General features: G+C 39.7%; 1 protein-coding gene across 3 annotated transcripts in view; it reads left to right on the top strand.

Moving 5' to 3' along the window:
* Positions 1-23,286, top strand: part of EPHA4 (EPH receptor A4) — a 156,904-nt gene extending 133,618 nt beyond the window's left edge. Inside the window, exons 12-19 of one of the 3 annotated variants that reach the window (XM_063645726.1) lie at positions 3,987-4,048; positions 4,502-4,711; positions 5,262-5,264; positions 6,821-6,970; positions 10,962-11,155; positions 14,484-14,639; positions 14,968-15,897; positions 20,778-21,316. In XM_063645726.1, the coding sequence (XP_063501796.1) occupies positions 3,987-4,048; positions 4,502-4,711; positions 5,262-5,264; positions 6,821-6,970; positions 10,962-11,155; positions 14,484-14,639; positions 14,968-15,082 (890 nt within the window). In that variant the 3' untranslated portion in view covers positions 15,083-15,897; positions 20,778-21,316. Of the gene's footprint in view, positions 1-3,986; positions 4,049-4,501; positions 4,712-5,261; positions 5,265-6,820; positions 6,971-10,961; positions 11,156-14,483; positions 14,669-14,967; positions 15,898-20,777 lie in introns of those variants that run through there. The other 2 variants (XM_055290771.2, XM_055290772.2) reach the window with 2 other exon arrangements.
* Positions 23,287-26,651: the final 3,365 nt, after the last annotated feature.

Below are 26,651 nucleotides of genomic sequence, written 5' to 3'. Positions count from 1 at the left end.
GTATACAAAATCCTTAGGAAGAAGAAATGAAGTGGTTACTAAAATGGGAGAGAAAGTATACACTATACAGTTCAGGGGTCCTCAAACATAAGAATCTTCTGGAAAGCTTGTTAGGACAGTTTCTTGGGCCCCCTCCTCAGAGGTTTGATTCAGCAGGTGGTGTGCGGCCCGGAAGTTTGGAGTGCTAGAGGGCTCACCACAGGTGAAGCCAATGCTGCTAGTATGGGAATCACACTTTGAGAACCATTGGCCTGGGGACAAACGACGGCTTACCAGCTCTGCTGCTACTAAAGCTTGTGACCTTGGACTACTTGTTCAAGCTTTCTGTTTCAGTTTTCTCTTCTGTAAAACGGAGGTAAAAAGAGCATTTGCCTTATAAGGTTATTTTGGGGATGAAATAGAATAGAGTGGTTAGCACAATAGCAAATTTTTTCAGAAAAAACCTCGTATGTATTCAGCGGTGCTATTATGTCTTATGAAGTAGGTACATCTTTCCCCATCTTGAGAATCTTTCAAAAAAAAAAAAAAAAGAACTTTGGTGCTAAGGATATATAATTTTCTTCCTAAGGTGAAGGCTATAATTACCATAGAATAGCTCTATTTGCTTTTTGAGATTAGTTTTACAGACAGGATATTTTTCTGTTGCCTGTGGCCTTCAGGGCCGCCCAGAGCCCTTCAGTACTTTAATTAAAAGATAACATTCCGTTTAAATACTTTTGCAGGTCCACTTTCTAAAAAGGAGGCCCTGTTCAGCTTAGGGTGTTTTTCCTGTCGCAGACAGTGATTTTCCTAGCACCTCTGCAGAAGAGAGAAGAAACAGGGGATCTTTGTATTAAAGTCCCACCGCGCCTCTAAAATGCGTAGCTATTACAGCTGTAACTGTTATAAACGACTGGATGTATTTGCATAATGCAGTTGTCACTGAATTAAAATGATTTAAAATTTCTACTGGAGAAACTATTCCCTTCCCCCATCCCTTTCCTCCCCACTGCATCCCTGCCTAGTGCGGGGAAGGAGACTCCTCTATCCAAGAGGCCAGCCCAGGCCTATTTTATAAGCCCCTCTGCTTATGGAGACATTCATCTTTATTTCCCTTGTAGACTCATAAAGGATCTGACAAATGGATACTTTTAATAAACAGAAAAAGGAATGCAGAAAAACTGTGAAGATGGTGCCAAGAGTCCGACTCGGGAGGTGTGAGGGTGAAAGGGTAGAGTGGAAGCGTGTGAATTCATTACCAGCAGTTACTTGAGTAACTTTTTAAATTGGCAGGAGGACCATAAATTCTCCGCATGACCCTCACTTTTGGATCCTCTCGTGTCGTCTCCATAGCTCCAGAGGGATCTGTGAAATGCAAGGAGGTGTTAATGCACAGCCGTGAGAGGCTGCCCTTTCTCATTAGTTGACAAAGTATCTTTTGATTGAGGCAGGTTGATTAAAACTCATTTAGGCACATTTGTTCTGTCAGAAGACTATGGTCATAAGCTGGGCTCGGTGGCTAGCACCTGGAATCCCAGCTACTCAAGAGGCTAAGGCAGGAGGATCCCTTGAGCCCAGGAGTTCAAGGCTGCAGTGAGCTATGATCATGTCACTGCACTCTAGCTTGGGCCACAGAGCCAGACCCTGTCTCTTAAAAAAAAAAAAAAAAAAAAAAATTTCACCCAGGCTTAAGTGCAGTGGCACGATCTTGGCTCACTGTGACCTCCGCCTCCTGGGCTCAAGTGATTCTCCTGTCTCAGCCTCCTGAGTAGCTGGGACTACAGGTGCGCACCACTGCACCTGGCAATTTTTTTTTTTTTTTTGAGTAGAAAACCCTGGTCACACATGTAGAGGGTAAATGAATCTGAGAACTAAGCATTTCCTATTTACATTGATAGAGGATGTGCAGACACACCTCTGCCGGCAAAAAGAAAAGACTTAAAAGTGGTTTTATGCACTTTGGCCTGCACCAAGATTCCCACTTTTTCTACCAGCCTCCTTTCCTCACTTGAAAATAAAATGTCCACGGTACTATTTTCTAATGCAAAAGTGTTTGCCTCTGAGTGATTTCTTAGACACAACACCAAAAACTCAAGCAATCAAGAAATATCACAAATTGATATATTGGACTTCATGGAATTAAAAACCCACTCTTCAACACTTTTGCCCCTAAAGTGAAAAATTTCCCCATCCCGTATATGCCAGAAATTATAAGCTGACAGAATCACTGGGTGGAAAATGTATTTCTTTAGAAAAATTATGGGTGCTTTTCAGTGGTGAAATATTTCAGGCCATTTTTCCAGACTGAAGTCTAAATAAACAGCAAATGCAGCAATAAAAAGTGTGATTTTTTATTTTTTTATTTTTAGAAAGACTCTTACTCTGTCACCCAGGCTTCAGTGCAGTGGCACGATCTCGTCTCACTGCAACCTCTGCCTCCTGGGCTCAAGTGATTCTCCTGTCTCAGCCTCCCAAGAAGCTGGGACTACAAGTGCGTACTGCACCCGGCAAGTTTTTGTATTTTTAGTAGACACGGGGTTTCACCATGTTGGCTAGGCTGGTCTCAAACTCCTTGCCTCAAGTGACCCACCTGCCTCGGCCTCCCAAAGTGCTGGAATTACAGGTGTGAGCCACCATGCCCTGCCAGTGTGAATATTTTTGGTGTATCAAACTGACATTTTATTTTCTTCCAAAGGAATATTTTAGGGACCTGTTTTATCCTTCTCTTAGAAAAAAACAAAACAAAACAAAACAAAAAAACACCTCATGATTCCCACCCTCCATTCCCCAACAATACCCTTTAAAAAGAAGGAATTTCAGACCTTGGGCCCATTGCCTGTGATCAAGAAAGTAAAGGATGGTTCTTATGTCCTAAAGTCCTCAGAAAGAGGACTTTAGTGAAAATCTTGTTTCCACCTCATTCTGCTCAGAGCTTAAAATCATTTTTATTTCTTTGCAGAAAAAAAAAAATAGGTGGGGGGAATGGGGGAAATGAGGATATTCTAGTATTGAATTTAAATTCCTGTCTCAGATGAAATAATTTACTGAACCTTTCCTGTGACTGTTGTGGGTTGTTTGTTTTTTGAGGTAGGCAGTTTAAGGAATCAGACCAAAGCAAGTTTATTCATAGCTAGGGAAAGTGAAAAGAAAGGACAGTGCCTCTGAGATAAGCAAGACAGTGGAGAGAAGTCGCGTGCTTGTTTGTTTGTTTTTTTGAGACGGAGACTCCATATAGTCACCCAGGCTGGAGTGTAATGATGCAATCTTGGCTCACTGCAACCTCCGCCTCCCAGGTTCAAGCAATTCTCCTGCCTCAGCCTCCTGAGTAGCTGGGATTACATGCAGCTGCCACCACGCTTGGCTAATTTTTTTTTTTTTTTTTTTTGTATTTTTAGTAGAAACGGGGTTTCACCATGTTGGCCAGGCTGGTCTCGAACTCCTGACCTCAGGCGATCCGCCTGCCTTGGCCTCCCAAAGTGCTGGGATTACAGGCTGCATGCCTGGTTTTAAGATCTGTCTGGATAAGGAAGGATTCAACATAGCTACTGCTCCCTGCAACACGAATTTCTCTAACTAAAGAAAAGAAGTTTATCTGCCTCTTGACCTCCTTAGCTTCTTACAAGTGGCTCTTCTGAGGACAAAATAAATTAATTATCCTAAAGATTATTTTTGCATTGAAACAGGCCTCCCCATTTATCATTTTCACCTTTTGCTTGAGAGAGCAATTATCCATTCATATGCTCCCTGGATACCAGAGGCCACTTTAGTTAAAGACCTTGTCAACAAACCACCCAAAGGGTTAACTATCCAGATGGAATTTAAACCTACTCGTCCTTTTAATATTTCATTCCTAGCTCCCCACAGCTGAGGCATAAGCTTGGCTTGTTTTAATTAAATTAGATCACACAGGACAGGTGTCTTGGCAGTAAAATTGTGCACAGCCCATTTTTATCTCATTAACTGCAGTGCTCATCAAAGGTTTGTGTTTTTCTTTCTGAAAACTCTAGGTAAACCAGTAATGATCATAACAGAGTACATGGAGAATGGCTCCTTGGATGCATTCCTCAGGGTATGTGACTACTTTATATTAAACCCAAGAATGTTGGTATTTACAAAACTCCTAACAGAGTCCTTGTATTCCTTGTGTTCGATGGTATTCATGGATTTTTTTTAATGGGGCAAACAAAGAAGAGGAGAAACGGAGAATGATGTGATTTTTAAGGCTATTAAATAATCCATGTTCAACTAGGGTAGTTTTTGATTTATTCCTGTAATGTGGAGCTGTTGGAGCCATAGATTCATTACAGTTGGATAATTTCCATCTATCACAGGAAGCAAACCCAGCTCCTAGGGTACAGCCTACTAGTGAGTTAGTGACTTTGGTCAGAAAGGCCTGGAAATAATGTTGAGTTTCATTGCATACCGGATACAGATATCCAAAAAGATTCAAGTAATAAATGCTTGGGGAGAATTAACTTGGCCTAATGCTAATGTGATTGTTCGTCACTCCTTTTCTATGCAGAAAAATGATGGCAGATTTACAGTCATTCAGCTGGTGGGCATGCTTCGTGGCATTGGGTCTGGGATGAAGTATTTATCTGATATGAGCTATGTGCATCGTGATCTGGCCGCACGGAACATCCTGGTGAACAGCAACTTGGTCTGCAAAGTGTCTGATTTTGGCATGTCCCGAGTGCTTGAGGATGATCCGGAAGCAGCTTACACCACCAGGGTAAGAAAGATTGGTGACATCTGGGCTTCCACTCTGGTGAAACTGTTCCTCTCTTCTTTGAGATTGAAGCCCTTTGTAATTTTTTTATTTTTTAAGTTTTCTCGTCCCTTGAAGCCTCCTCATATTCCTGCATCCATTTTTAAACCATGTTTCCAACGAAAGAGGGATTTTGAAGCTGACTCTAGATGTATGCATATTAACAGCCACAAACCAGAAGCAAAATGAATTCTTTCCCTCTGTTTTTTTTTTTTGGGAGGGCAGGGGGAAGACATTGCTAATGAACAATAAGACGGTGTCTTAAATAAAAATGAGCTAACTGAGAAGCAAGCATTAAGGATCAGTTTACACAACAAATGATTACTGGGAAAATCAGGAGGTAGCTTCGCTTATTTATTTTTTTGCACTTGTATTTGCCTGCCCGTCTTCCTGCCTCTTTCTTCCTTTTTTTTTTGTTGTTGTTGTTGTTGTCGTTGTTTTAGGTTTTGTATTTGCCTTTTTTCTATTCTTTAAAAAAATCCTTATTCTAAATGAGACAAAGCAATGTTTCTAGTTGGTTGACTACCAAATCTCAGAATGTATATACAGGATTTATAAAACATTTATACCATGCAAGGTTTTCTAGTATCTAATGGCCTTCATTTTACCACTGGTAGATAAGTGGGGATTAGGACACAGTTAAGAGTTTTAAGTACACAGTTAATGGCTGTGCTATCTTAGCTCGACTATCTGAATATAAAATACTAATGGAATAAACACAGAACCATAAAACAGTTATTGGCCATTAACACTGACACTGTTAAAATCAACACGAAGCTGACAGTTACCAGCCATTTTCCCCTTTTAACACTCCTCATTTTGCATCTGCAATCCCAAGCAATGGGGGCTTTTTGTTGTTGGTTGGTTGACTGAGCTTTTTTTTTCGGGGGGCAGGGGGTTGTAGAACTCTATTTATTTGGCTCCAGTTTTGATTCTTATGCTTGTCCTCTTTTGAATTCCAAGTCCATTCATTTAGAAAAGAATACATCTTTGTGAATGTTGAAGATCTTTTATTTTTTTCCAGTAGTTGGAGAAAGAAAAGTTAAAGGAGGCTTCTAGAATGATATATTTACATAGATAAAACCTTAGCCAAATATTTAAGCAGGGGGGAATGCAGTACAAGTGTCCTTCTGTGTGTAACAAGGATGAATGCAATACACTGGGTTTTCAGAGTTCACTGCAATGTATCAAAGCAACTTCCAGTACAATTTATTGTCCTGTTTCATAGCCCTACCTAATAAAGCAAAGAAACGTTTTAAATGATAGCCCTGGGGATACCTCAACCGTCTGAATTAGACTTGAATTAATTTCCCCAGATGGAACCCTAGGACATTGAAAACCTGACTGAAAATACCTCATACCTAAGCATAAACAAGACATTTGAGGCAAAAAAAAAAAAAAAAAGTGCATTTTGAAACTTTTCCTGGGTAATATTCACTTGCTTTACCATTTTACAAGTCTTTTTTTTTTAATTGAATAACAACTAATATCCTGCCCTTACTCCATTAAAGTCATTGATAGCTCTAGTATCTGGTATTATCTGGCTTTCTCTAAAGGCCTATTTATCATATCATCCCTTAGCTATTGGACATATTTCTCATGCTGTATAAGGGGAGGTAGACTTGTGTGATGGATAGAAATGTTCATATTTAAATTCCTTCATTCATGATTTTTGAAGCAGTGTAAGCATTGCCTTCCTTTATGCTCCTGGGTGAGAGAATCCAACAAAAAATCAAACAAATGTCAGCTACATATCACTGATACCCCGTGGATAACATGTATTTTGTAAAACCTGAGATTTCTTTTTTTCTAGAATATTGCCTTAAGCAGAGCTCAGATAATGGGTAGGCTTTAAAAACAAGATTACTTAGTCACTTCCCTGTGAGTAAAGAAAACATAAGAGAACTGTGTTAACCTGGAAGACTTGTGTTAAAATGAACAAGTGTCTTATTGTTTTGAAAGCTATCTCAAGAATGCTGTTGTCCTGCTTGGCTAGCAGGAACTACATTCAGAATCTAAAATGGCACATCAGTGATGTACTTAAGGAATAACTTATGGCTTATACGTTCACAGGGTGGCAAGATTCCTATCCGGTGGACTGCGCCAGAAGCAATTGCCTATCGTAAATTCACATCAGCAAGTGATGTATGGAGCTATGGAATCGTTATGTGGGAAGTGATGTCGTACGGGGAGAGGCCCTACTGGGATATGTCCAATCAAGATGTAAGTCTCTATGTTCTGAAATATATTTTTTCACATTGAGATTCAGGAAGTTCTGCATTACTGTATGATGAAGTGGGCACAGGGTTTGAAATGATGCATTAAACTCAAATTTCTTAATACAGATATATCTAGCAAGCTAGTTCAACATTATAACCAACGACTATTGATTTCAAGGACAAGAATTAAATGGCCTACATGGTACAGTATGGGAGATAGATACATACACACATAGATTCCTAGATAAAAAATATGGGATAGTATTTTTACTTGGTGAACTTTCAAAACCAGAGTAAAACAAAATTAAACTTTGAATTTTAAGAAAATGCAAAGATTATGAAAAAATAAATTTCACATATGATAAAACGGACATGAAAGGTTTATTGAAAGAAAACTAGTGAATATTTTAAAGCTGGCATCGTTGTAATTAGAGCTCCCCCCTTGAGGACTCTACAATAAAGCTTCACTCAATGACCCTTGGTAAATTATGCACATCCCTTTAAATGTACCATCTGGACTACTTCGTAAGGGAGTATCCACGATGACTGCAATTTCAGAAAAGGATTCAATAATGACACTAATAAGATTCCAGAGTAATAGAATTTAATTACAAACATCTCCAGTGAGAAAGAAAGAAAAAAAATTAAAGAAAGCATTGATGAAGGGGTCTTCCTAGAACACGTTTTAGCTAATTCTGGAAAAGTTTACATTAGTTCTGGTAAGACTGGGAATCATATTAAATGGCCACCTATACTTTTCGAACTTTCCTAATTTTTTATGTATGTGGTAGGCCATTATCAGAGAGTGTTTACAAATGCAAGGTATTCAGTTTATCAGTTATAATTATATTTTGGAAACTTCTTTTCAAAAATTCTCTCTGTGGTGGAATGTTACCTATCCATCTGCCTTGTCTTCCTCCAACAACGGGCAGTTGCACAGCCTTGACAGTTAGAGCCACGTGCACTTAAGAAATAGGATGCAGTTTGCCTTATCAATTAAAGGATGTTTGATGCAGGCCGGGCGCTGTGGCTCACACCTGTAATCCCAGCACTTTGGGAGGCTGAGGCGGGTGGATAACAAGGTCAGGAGTTCGAGACCAGCCTGACCAACATGGTGAAACCCCGTCTCTACTAAAAATACAAAAAATTAGCCGGGCATAGTGGTGCATGCCTGGAATCCCAGCTACTCAGGAGGCTGAGGCAGGAGAATTGCTAGAACCTAAGAGGCAGAGATTGCAGTGAGCAGAGATCATGCCACTGCACTCCAGCCTAGGTGAAAGAGTGAGACTCCATCTCAAAAAAAGAAAAAAAAAAAAAAATACAAAGATTTGCTGGGCATGGTGGTGCGCGCCTGTAGTCCCAGCTACTCAGGACGCTGAGGTAGGCTAATCGCTTGAACCTGGGAGGCAGAGGTTGCAGTGAGCCGAGATCGCACCACTGTACTTCGGCCTGGGCCACAGAATGAGACTCTGTCTCAAAAAAAAAAAAAAAAATGTTCGGTGCAATAGAGAAATGCACTCCATGTCTGGTGGGGCAAAAAGAATTCTCTATGCTGACCAACCAGATTAAGGGGAATGGTAGTGTTCACATTGTATTATCTGTGAATTATAATGGAAGATTCATAAAGATGGGAAGAAAGCAGCTAGCCTAAGTGATAGCAATTACAGGCTGGAAAAAGACTATGGAGGTGAATAGCATGTAATCTATTGTTTATGTGGTTATGCTATGCAGACAGCTTCTAGTAGCTTCTTGTAGCCACGTTTGGATTCAGGTTAGAGACTCTCACATGGACAAAGACAAAAAACCTAAATGAGCAAATAGTAAATGTAGTTACTATAATTATTCGATACTTAAGCTTTCTTTTTCTTCCGTTGAAATCATGGCCAAATGTTCGTAAGAGCAGAGTATCTAAAGATGTCAGTTTTTCTACCCTAAATATGTTCAGATCTGCAATTTTGGCAGTTTATATATGTGTGTGTGTATATATATATATATATATATATACACACACACACACACACATATATATAAACAATATATATATATAAACAATTCTGTTGTTTTGAACTTTCAGTTCTCTGGCTTTATCCACGAAAAGGCATCTGAAGCCATTTCTTGCTCACAAATAATATTGATCTATTATTTGTCTCTATGTTGGATTCTATGTAGAACAGGAATCGATAGGAAATGTATCTGGAGAATTACTTTGATGCATAGAATTAATTTGGCATATGGTAAATGGAGTGAAAGTAACTGTTGAAAATATGTCAAACTTAGCAAGTTTTTTGTTTGGCTTAATCCTCTGACCCCCAGAATATTTAGCAGTAAACTGAGAAAATATGCTTTGCTAACCTATGAGCCATCTTCCAAGCTGGCAGTGGATAGGGAGCTTATGAAAGAGCATTAATCAGTCTGAGGGGTTATAACAATTTGTGTTCTGCTGGCATCAGCCCAATGTTGCTTTCATTCTCCTCAATTCAGTGCAAAATGTTCTCATCAAGTCTAGAGTCAACACCATGCACCTGGGAAGATAAAAGAAACCCAGGTGATCAAACTGACGTAGTGTAATTGCTAGAAACAAATAAGGTTCAATAAGACAGCATAGAGAAGTCTGCTTTATAAAGAAAAGTAGGTAATACTGATACACAATATTGGCAAAATACATAGGAGAAAAAGGATCAGAGGGCTTAATAAATCACAAGATCATTTGTTAAACTGAAATGGTGCTCTTATTAAAAAGATCACAGTCATACTAATCCATAGACACTGGACCCAACAGACTCTCTTCTGTCAAAGGCCAATTTCCGAGCAGTCAATAGACCCACCACAGGGTGAGTCCGATGAAGTCACTGGGATGGCTCAACCACTGGTTATTTCTCTGGCAGCTATCATGTTGATAGAAAGAAAATTAGATGGAGTGATTTAAAGCAAATAAAACTTTTAGACTCCCAAACAAATAAAAGCACCTCCAGAATCTCAGAGGATATCCATAAACAAAGGTAATGAGTAGCCAAAAAACTGTGAAGTAATTCTCCTCTATAAATTTGGCATGTCCTACCATATTACTTTATTGGAATTTATACCCCAAAGCGGGGGGAGGATGTTAGAGAAAAGTCTATAAGAAAATAATTTAATGCCTGTGAAGACAGATTAGAAAAATTAGAATTAGCAAAGAGACTGTTGAATGAGTTATTTATGACTTACTAGGCAAGGAGACCACTCTGGACACTCTGGATGATCTTGGCCAATAAGACAATTATCATCTACCATTATAACTTCCTTCTTTAGATGTGCAAGGGTGTCCTTTAAAATGTAAATGCTCCAAAAGAAGGAATTTTTTAAATTGTTTTTTCCTTTTTTTAAAAAAATCTACTTACTAACACCTTTAACAGGGTCGACTGACAGCCAGCTGAGACCAAGAAAGAAATTCAGAGTTGGTGTCTAGGGTAGAGTAATCCAAAAGAAAAAATGGCTGGGCATCTGGACTTGGACTCTGGTGTTGACCCACTGGCTGTCTGTGTAAGAGGACAGGGGCTTAAAAGGATGCAAAGAAAATTCCATTTTGGAGACAGCTATTAATTGCTTCCCAAGGGAGGTCTTTAGCACTAAGTCAGAGTCTCTTTTGTGAAGAGTGTTGAGGTGTGCTAATAGCAGAATGGAGCAGGGCAGGGGACTGGAGGCAGGGGGCAGGGCCACACGATCTCTGAGGGCCATCACCAAAACTGACACCACATTGTGGATCTGACTGGACTCTAGCCACCTGGGAACATTGATGCGTCTTCCCTTTAGGGTACACCTCATTGCAACAGCTGGCTTCCCTCTCCTGTTGCCAGCGATACTCAGGTCTAGCTTTGGCTCATGTGAAGGAGTTGGAGCTGTTCCGAGGCTCCAGCTTGCTGGCAGCTTCATGCACAAGAAACATGCCAGTCGGAAGGGTGAACCTTGAACAGCAGCTTGCCTGGCAGCTTAACGTACCATCCTGTTGTCTTCCATAGGTGATTAAAGCCATTGAGGAAGGCTATCGGTTACCCCCTCCAATGGACTGCCCCATTGCACTCCACCAGCTGATGCTAGACTGCTGGCAGAAGGAGAGGAGCGACAGGCCTAAATTTGGGCAGATTGTCAACATGTTGGACAAACTCATCCGCAACCCCAACAGCTTGAAGAGGACAGGGACGGAGAGCTCCAGGTCAGCCATGCTTACTTAATAATGATGTATGAAGGAACACATTAGAGGAGGCAGGCAAGTGATGACTCACTTAAATTCCTGCCTTTTCATCAGAGGCCACTTCACGGCTCTCTGCAACCTGGGTGGCTTCTTTCTCAATTAGTAGAGTATTTAAGATAGTTGTATTCAGCATTTTGAATAACTAATACCTGTCAGGCATCAAATAGTTATAAGGAAAAAACCTTACAAAATAATAATAGTAGCAAAGAAATAACTGAAGTGCCTATTTTAGGATGCCAGGCCTGAAATTTAGGAAGAGGGGTGAAATGTACTTTTAGAAGACACTCAGATCTGTAGGTGCTATATTTTGAAATGGGGCAGGAACACTGGAATAGTAAGAAATAAAGATTAGAAAACAGGTCTTTAAGCATGGCAATTTTAAGTTGACTTATAAAGTGTTAATTGTAAGAAAGAGATTCATTAGGTTTCAGTTCTTCTGGTTTCCCTTTTCTGAGTCTTTCAGAGTAGGAGGAAACAGGGCCAAGATAGGAAATGATTGAGTTACAAAGCATGCAGATGAACGTTTGGGAAGGATTTTAAAGACCAAAACGATTAGACCACCTGGAAGAGGTAGTTATTTTCTTGGAATGAGCAAAATGAAGAAGTATATCAGTCTGTAGAGAACATAAAGATACTATAAGTCCTACAAGTTCAGTGAGAACTTTCTACATGGAGAATGGACTTTACTGGTATAAGATTCAGGATACCTACATATCAGTAGTCTCATGTGAAAGGGTGTAGACCATCTTTATCAGTTAAATTATTTTAGAATACAGGCATAATAGACCAGGTGACTCAGGCCTGCGAGAGGTGAGACACTCACTCATCTCCAAATCCGAGCTTCTCACAGGCTTCTGTTTCATCATGATCCTGTGTTAAAAATAGGAGGACATTTTCTCCCACAATATTTAAGCCCTTCCAGTCTTTGCAGGCCCTGTGGTGTTCTCCTCTCATCTTTCTCCTGAAAACTTAGACTAAAGATCCTAGAAGAGAAGGAAAACACATTACATGAAAAAAAAGAGAACTGTGGAATAGATAGTAGAGATACCCTATATTCTCCTCCAGGTTTTCAAATCCCTGTCATTGGCCACTACACAAAATGCTCAATGGTCTATCTGGCTCTTTTCAAATAACACTGAAGAGGGCTGAATTAACATTTCACCTCTGCCACTTGGTCACTATGTGAACTAAAAAAAAAAAAAAATGTCTCCTACTATTGTGAGGCTATTTCTTGTTCTTCTGTTCTCCAAGAGGGTGAAATAGATGACTATAAGGCCTCCTTTCCAGATCTAGCTGACTTCTCTTCCACCTTTTAGATCTTCAGCACCAGAGCCCATGTATTTTGTCTGAGGGTCCATTCAAGGCCAGTGTTTTGGTGTTTGGTACTTCTTCTGTTAGCATAAGTCATTCAACCACTATTACCACATAGCATCTGCTTTGCCGCAAGGTACAGAACAAGTTGAGGTATTAGATACACTATTATCAGTTCTAAATTCTTTTCGCTGATGGTACTTAAATAGCTTTGAAGCTTATTATGGCTTACTTATAACGAGACATAGTATAACATGGTATGTGATTCAGCACAAAATTAGGCTAATATCATGGTGTGCCACCAAGAGCACAAAGGCTTCCAGAACAAGCTTAAGAACTACCCTTAAAGTTAATTGACATCGAGTGAAGATATTTTCATTGTAAGGTCATTTTGACCTTGTCGGTGCTCAGAGCCTACATCTTCCTCATTAATGCTTTTGGCTTAAAGTCAGAAGTAAATGCAAACTATTGGCTTTTGTCTAATAACAAATATTATTTCTATATATCCACACTCAATTAAATGTCCCAAATTCTATGTGGTAACATTTGTTATTGACTCAAATTGAAAGAATAATTATATCTTGATTACTTTTGCTGTAAACATTTACAGAATTGTACTTAGAAAATCAAACTTATATTGAAATAATGGACACAAAAGAAAGATTACAATGGCAAGATATTATTTGGACACGAAACTGATAAAACAAATCTTTGTTAAAATATTTATATAAAAAAATACAAATCAAGTCAATTTAGATAAAAATGAAAATTTTAAAAATCGAATTGGATTAATTCTGCTATGTAGAAAATTAAACCATTATATCGACTTGATTTTGTTTTTACAAGGAAATAGTTTTTTGGTTGAAAATTTGGTAGTAATGATATAATTGTGATTTAAATGTTTGTAGTTAAACATAGCATCACGTTGAAAATCAGGTCAAAATGTTAAGATCAAACACATTCTGTAATTTTTAGGGAAAATAGAAGTTCAAAAACTATGACTTAACAAGTAGCAGTATTTTTCTACAGGTTATTATAGTAAAGGTAGTATAAAACACCCCCATGAAGGCCTACTCTATGATTATTCAGCAATTGGATGATGAAGATGACTGACTATAATTCTCTTAATACTTTTTATTAGTAAATGATTTTTTACATGTCAATATCATTAGGAAAGGCAGAATTCCAGCCTGTAATTGCTTGTGACAGTGACCTAATAGAAAACACCTGGCCTAAGAAATGAGTAAACTAATAAATAAGTTAATAAGAAGTGCTTTGAATTTGTTGAAATCATTATTCAGGAACCCCAGCAAGGAAATACGAGAAGCACATTCCACAATCCAAACAGTGATCAAAGTGGCCATTCTTCTGCCAGCCTTGGCACTCGTGCTGGTCAGGCATGGGTTGATTAAAGAGGGGATTAACTCCCTGCTGTCCCAAGTTTGTTTGAATGCCCCAAGCCTGCCTGCAGACTGGGCTGGAAGCATGCTGGACTTGAATTCTTGCTGTTTTCTCTGCTTCCATCCAGTCTGGCAGGTGGCAAGCTCGCAGTTTTCCCTACTCATCCTTCACTAGGGTTTCCATAGTTGCTGAACGAAAGTCTGTAGTATTCAGTACTGGCAGGGATTGGACTCTTTCTGCAAAGACTGAACAGGTTTCGGCCATGAGGGCTCTCCCAGTCTTCACCCCAGGCTAAGGTGTTAAAAGACCTGCTATGAGCATGAATGCCCTCCGAGGGCCACATAAAACAAGCACAGGAAATCGAGTTAAGAACAAATAGGATGATTGATACATGCTTTAGCAGCTTTGTGAAGTTAAGAGCAAAATACCGCATGGTGACATTTAACAACAGTTGTTCCGTTTAAAACCTTCTCTTAGCTTTTCGGTTCTCCTTGCCTATTTGAGGCAATCAGATTTCTGAGTCTTCTTGTCTCACTGGTAGCTCCGTTCTGCTTATATTTTCTTGTTCTCTTTCTAGACCTAACACTGCCTTGTTGGATCCAAGCTCCCCTGAATTCTCTGCCGTGGTATCAGTGGGCGATTGGCTCCAGGCCATTAAAATGGACCGGTATAAGGATAACTTCACAGCTGCTGGTTATACCACACTAGAGGCTGTGGTGCACGTGAACCAGGAGTAAGTACTCAACGATGTAACACGAAAGGGTAAATCTAGATTTAATAGTATTTTCTTTTTTTTTTGCTTTGAGCTGCATAATCATCCTACTCATTTAAAAAAAAAAAAACTGGAATGCTTCTCATTTTGATTGAGTATGATTTTACACAGTCTCTATAAAGTATCTACATTGTTGCATTAAATTGCTTAATGAAACATTTTAATACACCTGCCTTGTTGTGCTGTATTAATTGTGGCTGATTCAAATGTGTGTCTGCATGAAGCCCAAGAAAAGAGATTGTCAGCCGCCATGACTTTTTCTGTCCCTCTTTTGTCGCCCTATGTACAGGGACCTGGCAAGAATTGGTATCACAGCCATCACGCACCAGAATAAGATTTTGAGCAGTGTCCAGGCAATGCGAACCCAAATGCAGCAGATGCACGGCAGAATGGTTCCCGTCTGAGCCAGTACTGAATAAACTCAAAACTCTTGAAATTAGTTTACCTCATCCATGCACTTTAATTGAAGAACTGCACTTTTTTTACTTCGTCTTCGCCCTCTGAAATTAAAGAAATGAAAAAAAAATATCTGCAGCGTTGCTTGGTGTACAGATTGCTGAAACTGTGGGGCTTACAGAAATGACTGCCGGTCATTTGAATTAGACCTGGAACAAACCGTTTCTCAGAAGTACTTTTCTGTTCATCACCAGTCTGTAAAATACATGTACCTATAGAAATAGAACACTGCCTCTGAGTTTTGATGCTGTATTTGCTGCTGGACACTGAGCTTCTGAGACATCCCTGATTCTCTCTCCATTTGGAATTACAACCATTGTATTTTGTTTGTGGCATAAATTACAGTCATCTCTCTTTCACTGGAATGAAGACCATGCCTAGGAACATTTTTTAAGGACTCAGCTGTGGCTTTTAGGGCTTGGTTCATACCATGGGGAAAAAAAAAAATCCTAGGAGAAAGCGACGTGGCTCATCAGTGTTGCCTCTTCAGTGCTCAAGCCACCTGGTGGATTCCTATGACACAGCGGGGCTGGAAAGAAAGGGAAAGTGGATTTAAAATATATATATACATAACCCAAGCCCCATAACCCCTAACTGAACAAATGAGGTCTGTTTCTTTGGGCCTGAGGCTGTGCCATATAAAGTCTTATTTTGGGACTCTACAAACTTGTCCTAACTATCTTATGGATAGTGAGCTGTGACAATCTGGAATAGAGAACGTTCACACTTCGCTCCTTTAAAGAAGCGACCCCAGATCTGCAAGGTAAGTCCAACAACCAAGAATGAATTTTTCTCCAGTGAAAACTCCTTTTGTGTTTTAAACTTGATCTCATTCAAAATACTGAAAACAGAAAAATACTCTCTCACGTCTCTCAGATTGTGTCGATGTTTTTCAGGATTTCAGTCCTTTTTTGACAGTGAAAGAGGAGACCAAACACAGTGTGGTTTCCCTGCTATTCTTCCGGGGAGAAGTGACATATGAACCAGATGAGGTCAGGCTCTGAGGGATGGTCCTAGACATTCGCTGGCTGTTGGCTGTGTGCTTTCCATCATGAAGGGTTCTTCCTGTCCTTTGGTGCCATTCATTCATGGTACACATATTTATTGAGTATCTTCTGGGCACCAGGCAGCAAGCACAGGAGCCTTTCTCTCTAACCTTGTTAGGTCATGGGTCCCGTCGTTTGGAGAGTTTACCTCAATGGAGAAGTACTGGGGAGACTTTTCCATTAGCCTCATTTTCTGTCCTGCTCCAGGAAACTCCGTCCCCAAACAGGGCCAAAGAGGATTTACCAAGATGCCAGTGGTGAGACTTGGAACTCGCCTCGGCTTCCTCATGATCAGAAAGTTGAACTACTGAAAAATGCACTGCTCATCCATAAGCCTATTAGCTTTCAATGCTTCTATTTTTATATACCAGCATCGAGTTTGTTCATTCCTAGAAACAAAGGACGTAACTTTGGACTGGACACATTTTAACTTTTCTTTCTTTTTTTTTGAGTTATTTCATTTTTATCACTTTTAAACAAGAGTTGCTGATTTTAACGACCTTTCTTTCCCCTTGGTTGTATCCTGAAAGCTATTTCTTATAGAGCAAGGAATGTTAAATTTACTTGCTGTCAAATCATGACAGTTTAGTAAAAACCTTTTTTGCAACATAAGTTGTAAAAGCTTTTCTGTTCAGAAGGAGTGTGAAATTTGTTTTTAAAACTACTCCAACAATTTTTGTTTTATCACCACTTTCGCAGAAGTCCAGGAGTTCTGGATATTCATGTTAAAAGCTGACAAATGTAGGACTTTTTTGTTTCTTTTGCTTGCTTGGTAAAAAAAAAATTATTATTATTATTATTATTATTTGAGACAGAGTCTCACTCTGTTGCCCAGGCTGGAGTGCAGTGGTGCAATCTTGGCTCACTGCAACCTTGGCCTCCTGGGCTCAAGCAATTCTGCCTCAGCCTCCCGAGTAGCTGGGATTACAGGCACCCACCACCCAGACCTGGCTAATATTTGTATTTTTAGTAGAGACGGGGTTCCACCACGTTGACCAGGCTGGTCTCGAACTGTTGATCTCAGACAGTCCACCTGCCTCAGCCTCCCAAAGTGTTGGGATTACAGGCGTCAGCCACTGGGCCTAGCTGGCATTGTATTTTAACTAACAACAGAATGTTACCTTGCGTACATTGAATAATTAAAAGGTTTTTTTTCTTAAAGTCAACAACTTAAGACAAGGTATTTTCTAAACACTGAACATATTAAAAGCAGACCATTTCAAAAGAAAACCTGTCCATTCTGAAATAGCCTAACAAATTAACATTATATACTATGCTGGTGTTGTTTTGTTCCTGCTCAGCAGGTATTTCTGTAAATGAAGTAATCAGGGAAGGATCAAAAGAGAGGTGAAGTATGAAAACTTATTTTATTCAAAGGTCGCCTTCTGAATCTTAAGAATTTCAACATATGCATATATTAGAGTCAAGGCCAATGCAAAGGCCAGAAAAGGACTTTCCAAGTGCCTAAAATAATATCCAGCAACAGTAGAAGTGTTAACTCTCTGCACTACCTCCATGAAGTTTTAGAAGAGAAATGTGTGAACAATAGGAATGATGCATTGTTTCCTAGGGCGCAGAGCCAGACTCTGGCATCCGGACAGCTATGGATTCTAAAGCCAACTGAAATGTTGACACTGGGAAGTTCACTCCACTTTTCTTTATAACTCAGCTCCTCCACCTGGAAATTAGAGAGATGATGATACCTTAATAATAACACCTTTCCTAATGCATGGTGTTGTTGCAAGTGTGTATGAAATATTCTTAAGTAAAACGCGGTGAGCTCCACAGAAGAAAGGTGCACTTCTTCCTCCAACATTGTCCAAGTATTATTCATCTGTCTTTCGCTTGTAACCCCAGTTGTTTTATTACAACATGCCAGAGTGGGGTGAAATGAAGTTCAGTGGTAGGGGGGTCACGCAGTGAAGCTTCTTCACTTAAATGGATTTGTGAGAGTTTGGAGGTAAATACTTATTTATACAATGGTGGTAGACCTTTCAAGTTATGCTGGCAGGATAAACTTGCATTATTTAGCCTTGACATTTATAAAATTATTATTTTGTAATGGGGAAGACACAAGTAAAATTCTATTGCAATGAAAAGAACTGGATGGTAAAGACATTTGGATGTCGCCACGAGTGACTCAAAGGAACAAGCCTTTGTTTATTTAGTCACAATGAATTCTCCTTAACTCATGACCCTACATAGACCACATGCTTTGTCTGGTCTCTGTTTAAGAAATTTCCCATGATAAAGGAGTTGCCTGAATTCAATGGTGAGGAGAAGGCTTATTTCACTCAACTCTTATCCTGGCATTAAGTAGATACAAGTCTTCACGTTCCCTTACATCTCAATTCAAGTGTCCAATCATTTTTGCATACGCACCAAGTCCCCAAATGGCCCACTTAATATTACAAATATATTTATGTAATATCTATTGATATCCAGATGTTAAGTGGAGAAGGAATTGGCAGACTGAAAGGCAACATGTGTTTATGAGATCATTCCTTCTCCTCTAAGAATTTCCAGTAGCAAAAGAAACCATCACCAACCTTGTGTGTCCATAGAACGCGGAATACACTCTAGCATTTTAAGATCATATTCATGTTCTCCTCATACTTCACATAAATACCTGCCCACTTGATGAAATCCCTTCACATTCAGGTTTCAAAAACTACATTCGATGGATTTGACCGATTTCCAGAGAGGAAATAGTTAGAAAGTAGATTTGATGACTTTTCTGTCATTTTTACGTAATTGTCAGCATAACATTCATGTTCATGTTGACATTTATGTCGACATGAACAGCCTTAGTGGCTAACAAATGGCTTCTTGAAGATATGGGTAGTTATACCCTAACCCACATTTGTAATTTTAAATTGCTCAAATAAAATTTGTTTCTGGATAACTTATGAGCAAACTTTCTTTTTTTTTTTTTGAGGCAGGATCTCAGTCGCCACTGGGGTGCAGTGGCGCTGTCATGGTGCCCGCAGCCTGTGTCTTCCGAGCCAGAGCAATCCTCCCACCTCAGCCTCCTGAGTAGCTGGGACCACAGGTGTGCACAACCATGCCTGGCTAATTTTTTTTTTTTTTAGAGACGGGGTCTTGCTCTTTTGCCCAGGCTGGTCTCAAACTCTTGAGCTCAAGCAGTCCTCCCTCCTTGGGCTCCCAAAGTGCTGGAATTACAGGTATGAGCTACAACGCCTGGCGAGAAAACTATTTCTGTCTCTTTAAATAGACTAAAGTGTTTTCTACAATTTTAAATATGGTCGTTTACTACAAAAAATTAAATTTTATTCTCTACACGATAAACGTACACATATGCAAAGCAAACAAGTGATTTGATAAAATAGGCAAAATAATCTATAAAAGTGCATTTTAGTCTTAATTACTGCCCTTTGCTTGAGGCCACCAGCTGCTAAACATGGTCACCGTGGTGGGAGGCATAGTCCAATAAGTAATCTGGATAGTTGGTTGCTATAAATGAAAGAAGGGAACTTACTTCCTTTGGTTTGAGTTGATTATTTGACAAATATATGGACAACGAGGAGCCACGATGATTCCATTGCTGTGTGCCAGCCTTGTTTGATTCCAGGCTGGTGTCTAGAATTCCAGCCTGCGGCTGATTAGTTCTTGGTATGTGGAAGGAGGCTTGAGACTAGAAGACCTCTGTCATTCACAGAGCAAGTCTCTCCCTGTCTCCCATGTTCCCTGTCTCCTGCCTGTTTACATGTAGAGAGTATGGCTGTTTCGCTATGTTAGATACTTCTATTTATCAGGAGTCACTCTCTTGTTAAGAAAAACAACCACTCTTTTTTTCACTTCTTAGTTTGCATTTTTCTTTTTTTTTTTTTTGAGACAGGGTCTCGCTCTGTCACCCAGGCTGGAGTGCAGTGATGCGATCTCGGCTCACTGCAAGCTCCGCCTCCTGGGTTCATGCCATTCTCCTGCCTCAGCCTCCCAAGTAGCTGGGACTACAGGCGCCCGCCACCACACCTGGCTAATTTTTTGTATTTTTAGTAGAGACGGGGTTTCACCATGTTAGCCAGGATGGTCTCAATCTCCTGACCTCGTGATCCGCCCACGTTGGCCTCCCAAAGTGCTGGGATTACAGGAGTGAGCCACCATGCCTGGCCCTTAGTTTGCATTTTTCAATCATTATTGTTGACTATGGGTGGATTGTGAACTGAAACAAGTCAGGATTTTCATTTCATAGACAGGCTGTTCAACACAGTGGTTAAAGCATAAATATCAATTAGAACTTTGTGGGGTCTAATCCCAGCCTTGCCACTCCAGAGGGTATGGCATTGGGCAGGCTACTTAGCCTCCTTATGCTCAATTTCCTCATCCATATAATGGAGATAAGAATAGTACCTATCTCAGAGTTGTAATTAAGCTGTTAGTAAACATTTTTTTGTTGTTTTTATAATTGCTGTTTTTCAGAAAAGGAAAGTATAATTCATGATCTCCCCACTGAACTACTTTTACTGAAGGATACCAACTTCTACGAACCTATATATTCTTTCTTACAATAGTGGTTGACAGTTGGCTCGCAATATGGGTCGACGTTTTGTCTAAAGTCTTGCTCTTTTATCTACAGGGAGTAGATTCTGCTATCTCGGCCTCACAGCCCTTCCTGTTGATTACAAAGCCCGTGGAAGAAAACAGAACACACCCTCCTCAGTTCCGTCTAAATGTGTTTCTTCTGCTTCAATTACGCCAGTTCTGGGGCAAAGACACTGATGAAACAACACCCATACCTGAAAAGAATAAATGTGTGACTTTCAAATCCCCTTTCCCAGTGAAAGAAACAGCAAACACTTAAGATTCAGCATCCGTTCTCCAGTTGCACTGAGGAATGCACTGTCTCGCAGCACCAGCTCTGCAGAGCCCTTGCCCCCGGACTCTTTGCGGTTTTATTTATATATATTTCCATATTTCATTCCTGTATGTCACTGCTGCATTGGTGTGGCAGCAAGTGACCAAATGCTACAGGTCTTACTATGGACACCAGGTCAGGCGCAACCACACAAAACAAAGCCAGTTCCGTGGGCTGCCTATGATATGCATTGCGGAAGTAACATTTTACCCAGGGTGTGCCATTGCAGTGATATAAATATATTTTTTTCTTAGACTAAATATGAGCTGACTATCTCTTTTGATGTGTGTACATAGGTGTGAGTGTGTGTGTATGCGTGCGTGTCTGTGTGTGGGTGTGTGTATGTGTGTAGCCTCATGCTTAGGACTACCCGTGAATGTTGTGGAATGCTACACCTGGAGAGTTCTGGTTTTCCACCAGTTTCAAGATGAAGAACCACATGATACAGTGGACCTGGAGACTGTCCCCTTGGAAAGACAACCCAGAGATGTTCAGCATCCTGTATCTATATGTGTATTTTGTAGCTGTCACACTAACCTTAATGAGAATTCTACAGCTTTGGACAGAGGCGTTTTCACCTTAATGGTGAAGTAATTTAAAATATAAATCCATTCAGGTGACAACCCATCATCAAAATTACAAATTCTGATTGAACTCATCTGAATCGTCAGTTCCTTGATGGAGAGAGAGAAGGAGATGGAATGTGTCTGGTAACCCCAAATGGAGTACAAGTAGCCTTTGTTTTCCTGCATAAATGGACTTGTTGAATGCGAACAAATATATGCAATTCATATACTTTTGGAGATGAACGTAGATATGTGTGTCAGCTTTGAGATGGTGTGTCCTGGATTAATACTTTGTCTCCCAATATCACAGAAAAATACATGCCAGTGACTCTTGAGGTTAAGGTAGTTGGGATGAAATGGCCTCAGGCAATTCCAGATTCCCTAATTACCAGGAAAGTTCTACAGTAATTAATATGCAGCTAACTCCTACTGCCCTCACAAGAGCATCAGCCTTCTAGAATCGGAGCTCCGGAGTGTGAAGATTCAGTATTGATACATGATATGTATACCAAACTCCAGCCAACTTACTGCCATTTTTCATAACCTGAGTGGCTGCCTTGCTTATCCTAAGCTATGGTTGCAGAAACTGTGGCCATTTATAGAAGCTATAACATCAAATCAGGGAAAAATGAGGAAAAAAAATAGATTCTGAACCATTTATTGTTGAATAAGTAGAGAAAATCATCAATAAATATTTATTACATTCTGACAGGGTGTGTGGCATTGTATTCTATGCCAGAGTGACAAAGTTAATTCACCCCTTTTTGGGGACCTTAATATATTTTTTAAGGGATGTGCCTATGCATTGATGCCTGAAAAATATGTATAAAGAAATGAGGTTGAATCTCTGAACAGTTCATCTTTTCCAGAGGTAAGGGTAGGAGGCCAACTTCAGGGTCTGGGTCTAAGCCCATGGGCAAGCCCTGGCCGAGTGAGCTCCAGTGCTAACTCACGTGCCGATCTCTAGAGCAGCGGGAAACTACCCCGCTGCACCAAATCAAGTAGCTTTGCCTTGTGTATGCAGGCCCCAAGTTATTTTTTAGCAATCTTACAAGTGAAATGTTCTGGTGTGTTGAAAAATGTTCTTATTTTAAAGAAAGGTTGTGCTCGCTACACTGCTGGTGTGTGCGTTCTGAGACCTCTTGTATTCAATCTGTGAAGGATATGTGTATTAATCCGTACACCCGTATAGCCTCAATATTTGTCTGAAGACACTTAAATTCTGACCCGTAAAGGAAAGTTCTAGAAGCAATATTTTCACTTATTTAACATTCTCCAAACAACATCAAGCATTGATACACACTGAAGAGTGCGTTTATTTTTTGTATCACTCTAAGTATGTTGGAATATGCAAGGACTGTGGTTAAAATTAGAATGTATAAGGCATATTATAATTTAGTTCATACTGAAAAAGAAATTAACAGAACATTATTCGGTTCACATGTTCCAAAATTTGAGTGATTTCTTGAGTTAGACATAGATTTTCTATTTTGTTTTAATTTGTCAAGGTATTTTTCTTCCCTTCATGAACTTTAGGTACACATAACTTATGTCATTTATTTATGGTCTTTTATACCTAGTTTGTAAAATTGTAAAATAGCAAACTAAATGCAAACAGTTTGCATTTGAAAATAATAAAGTAGTTGCCGTATACAACCCTGCAATCTGGTTGTCTCTTTTCAATAACTTTTGCTATATATATGGTGTGCCTAAATGAATTGATTATTTGTTGCCATTTAATTAAAACAAAAAATCTTAAATTCCAACTGAGCATACTTAGAGGTTAAAAAAATTATTGTCTTCTAAAGATTCTTCACCCTTGAGAACAACGCATTTGAAAATCTGACTGAGACCATTGTAATTAAGACTGTAGACTTTGGTTGGCATTCAGGCTTTACCACTTACTAATTATACAGTCTAGGGCAAGTCTCTTAACTTCTCTCTGCCCATTTCCTTGCTTGTAGGATAATTACAATACAAGAGCTTTAAAAAGATTAAATATATTGAAACATTTAGCACAGTGTCTAACATCCAGCCAGAACTCAACAAATGGTGGTGATTCTCAGTAGCTCTTTTGATGATATAAACTTTCTTCTTCAATACCCCCAGTTCCCTCTCTCACATCCTTGTCACTGATCCAAGCAACCAGCTACCCATCCTTGCCAGGTGCTTTCAACCTAGGATCCACGGATCCTTGAGGGTACACTGGTGCTCCAGCAAGTCCAACAGCATCCCTAAAACTGAGCAAATGTCAGTTATTACATTTGTATATGTGTTTTGATGGGAAGGTTTTCAAAATTTCATCAAATTGTAAATTGCTATGGGATATAAAAATATTAAGGACCACGGTTTTAAGGATGAATGCTCTTCTCGTGATGCTATTTCATTAAATTATCAATTGGCAAAGTCCCTATTGATTGAACATCAGGTTTAAGTTTTATTATCTCAGGTAAGCCCCTAAGAGCAGCTGGCTTCAGAGGGCAGGGGTGTGCCTTTAGTGTTACCGGCAACATTGTAAAACATGGGTCTTAAAACGAATTTCAGAACCTGGGTCTTGTCTGGTTACTTTGTGTTTATGCCTTACTTAAGCTGCTCTCCAGTGTCAACTATATTAATATGTATGGTAGTTGGCAGCATATTTGTGATTTGAAAGGGATTAGGTTTGGCATTTTCTCCCTTACTTGTTTAGCAAGACAGAATGTCAACCCACAAAGTATTTTTCCCTACATGTTCTAAAATGAGCTGGTAGGGTGGTATCAAAATTGCCACTTGTACTTTTTAAATATACTATTATTATTATTATTATTATTTGAGATGGAGTCTCACTCTGTGGCCCAGGCTGGAGTGCACTGGCATACTCTCAGCTCACTGCAACCTCCACCTCCCAGGTCCAAGCTATTCTCCTGCCTCAGCCTCCCAAGTAGCTGGAACTATAGGCGCACACCACCACGCCCAGCTAATTTTTGTATTTTTAGTAGAGACAGGGTCTCGCCACATTGGCCAGGCTGTTCTCAAGCTCCTGACCTCAGGTGATCCACCCACCTCAGCTTCCCAAAGTGCTGGGATTACAGGCATGAGCCACCGCACCCTGCCTAAATGTATAAATGTAATGAGTACAAGTGCAGTTTTGTTACATAGATATATTGCATGGTGGTGAAGTTTGAGCTTTTAGTTTAACCATCACCCAAAGAATGTACATTGCACCTGTTAAGTAATTTCTCATCCCTCAGCCCCTTCTCACCCTCCTACCTTTCAATGTCTCCAATGTCTATTTTTCCACACTCAATGTCCAGCCACATGTAAACTTAATAGTAATTTTGAGATTGATTTTAGTGTAGTATAACATCACATTTCATAGTATTCGTGCTAATGAATGCAAGCTTCTAATAAGTGACCCCATATTCTCAGTGGTTTGACAGACCAAATTTATTTCTAACTTACTTCACAGTGTGATGAAGATCCAGAGGATTTTCCTGGCAACTCTTTTCCATGCAGTGACTCATGGATCCAAGCTCCTTCCCAACTGTGATCTGCCATGTTCATTACGTGACCAAGGGCACCACATAAGGGGAAGAGAATGTGGACAATTCTCTTGAAAGCTTTATGACCAGGCTTAGAAAGGGCTTCTATTTCAACTCCTTTTATCTCATTGGCCAGGACCCAATCACAAGGACCAAACATAACCTCCTGAGGGGTGGGAAATTGGTTTTCTTGTAAGCATAGGAAGAGGAACTGAAAGTGTTGGGTGGCTGGAGAGTCTTTACAAGTACAAAGGAAAATCATGCACCTAGAGAAAGTCAGGGAAAGTGTCTTGGAGAAGTGAATGCATCTGCAAGCTTTGAGTATGATCTCCCACAAGCGTCAAATGGTCATTTCCTCAAGATGCCGAGAAGCACAAACAACATTCAGGCTTGCTATAACATTTGTGTTCGCATCCTCATTTATCCAGATGCTTTAGAAATTGCATTTTCCTTTCTGCATTGCAGATCTCTACACTTTCTGTAGGCACAATCTTTTGTTTATACATGAAAGTGCCTGTCTTTCATGGTTCAAATTCCCTTAGGCACTCAGTCTCCCTAGGAGGAAGGAGGTGGGTGGGGAGCATAAAATAAAAACCCTAATACCAGGCAAGAGATGTAAAACATTCTTTTTCCTTTGAAAAATAAAAATACAACTACAATGTGCAAGAACACACCACCCTAGCCCCTTGACATTTATCAGCTGAGCTAGACCTTAAAACTTTGATCTAAGGCTTCATAAGAATTGGAGTGAGTGCCCACACTTACAAGATTTCATTCTTTTTAACATATTTGAACACTCACGGAATACCAGACATGGTACTAAGCTCTAAATTTTCACAACAGCCTGTGTTAAAATTACTCTTATCCCCATTTTATAGGTGAGAACACCAAGGCATACAACAAGTCCAAGCCTACCCTGCTAATAAGGATTAGAATTTGTGATTTAAACACAAGCTGCTGGACTCCAGCTATTTGCTCCTAACCTGTATACCATCCTGGCATACTCAGTGATGAGCCCAAGTTGCTCCATCCTATCTCATCAAGCAGTTTATCAGGTGGGTATGTTTCAGTTTGATGACAGCACTATATGCCATTGTTAGCAGGTTTATATGCCATTGCACTCTTCCCTAAACACTGCTTGACTATTCTGTTCCGAACAGCCTATTGTTTTACTGATTTGTCATGTTGCTTGTTTGTTTTTGGTAAGTTCTAGTGGAAAAGAACTGTAACATAAATACAGTGTTCATCTAACACACTGTGTTTTGTAAGAATTCATCTCCATATTCTACTTTTTACTAAAAGCAGAGTATAATCTGTTATCACTAAGATACAGCCATCTGATATATAACTGGGGAGAAGGTAGTGATTTTCCTTAATTATCATTTTTGTGTTCTAAGCATAAAAGCCACAGATAGCACTTGTCAAATGCCATTCTTCACTTTGATGATGGCCTGTGACAAACAGAGACTAGTTATTAACTAAATAGAAGCAAAAAATGGATCCCAAGA

Source organism: Symphalangus syndactylus, chromosome 8 (genome assembly GCF_028878055.3).
Source record: "Symphalangus syndactylus isolate Jambi chromosome 8, NHGRI_mSymSyn1-v2.1_pri, whole genome shotgun sequence".
Taxonomy (NCBI): Eukaryota; Metazoa; Chordata; class Mammalia; order Primates; family Hylobatidae; genus Symphalangus; species Symphalangus syndactylus.
Note: the sequence above shows the minus strand (reverse complement) of the source record. Positions and strands in the feature narration are given on the sequence as shown.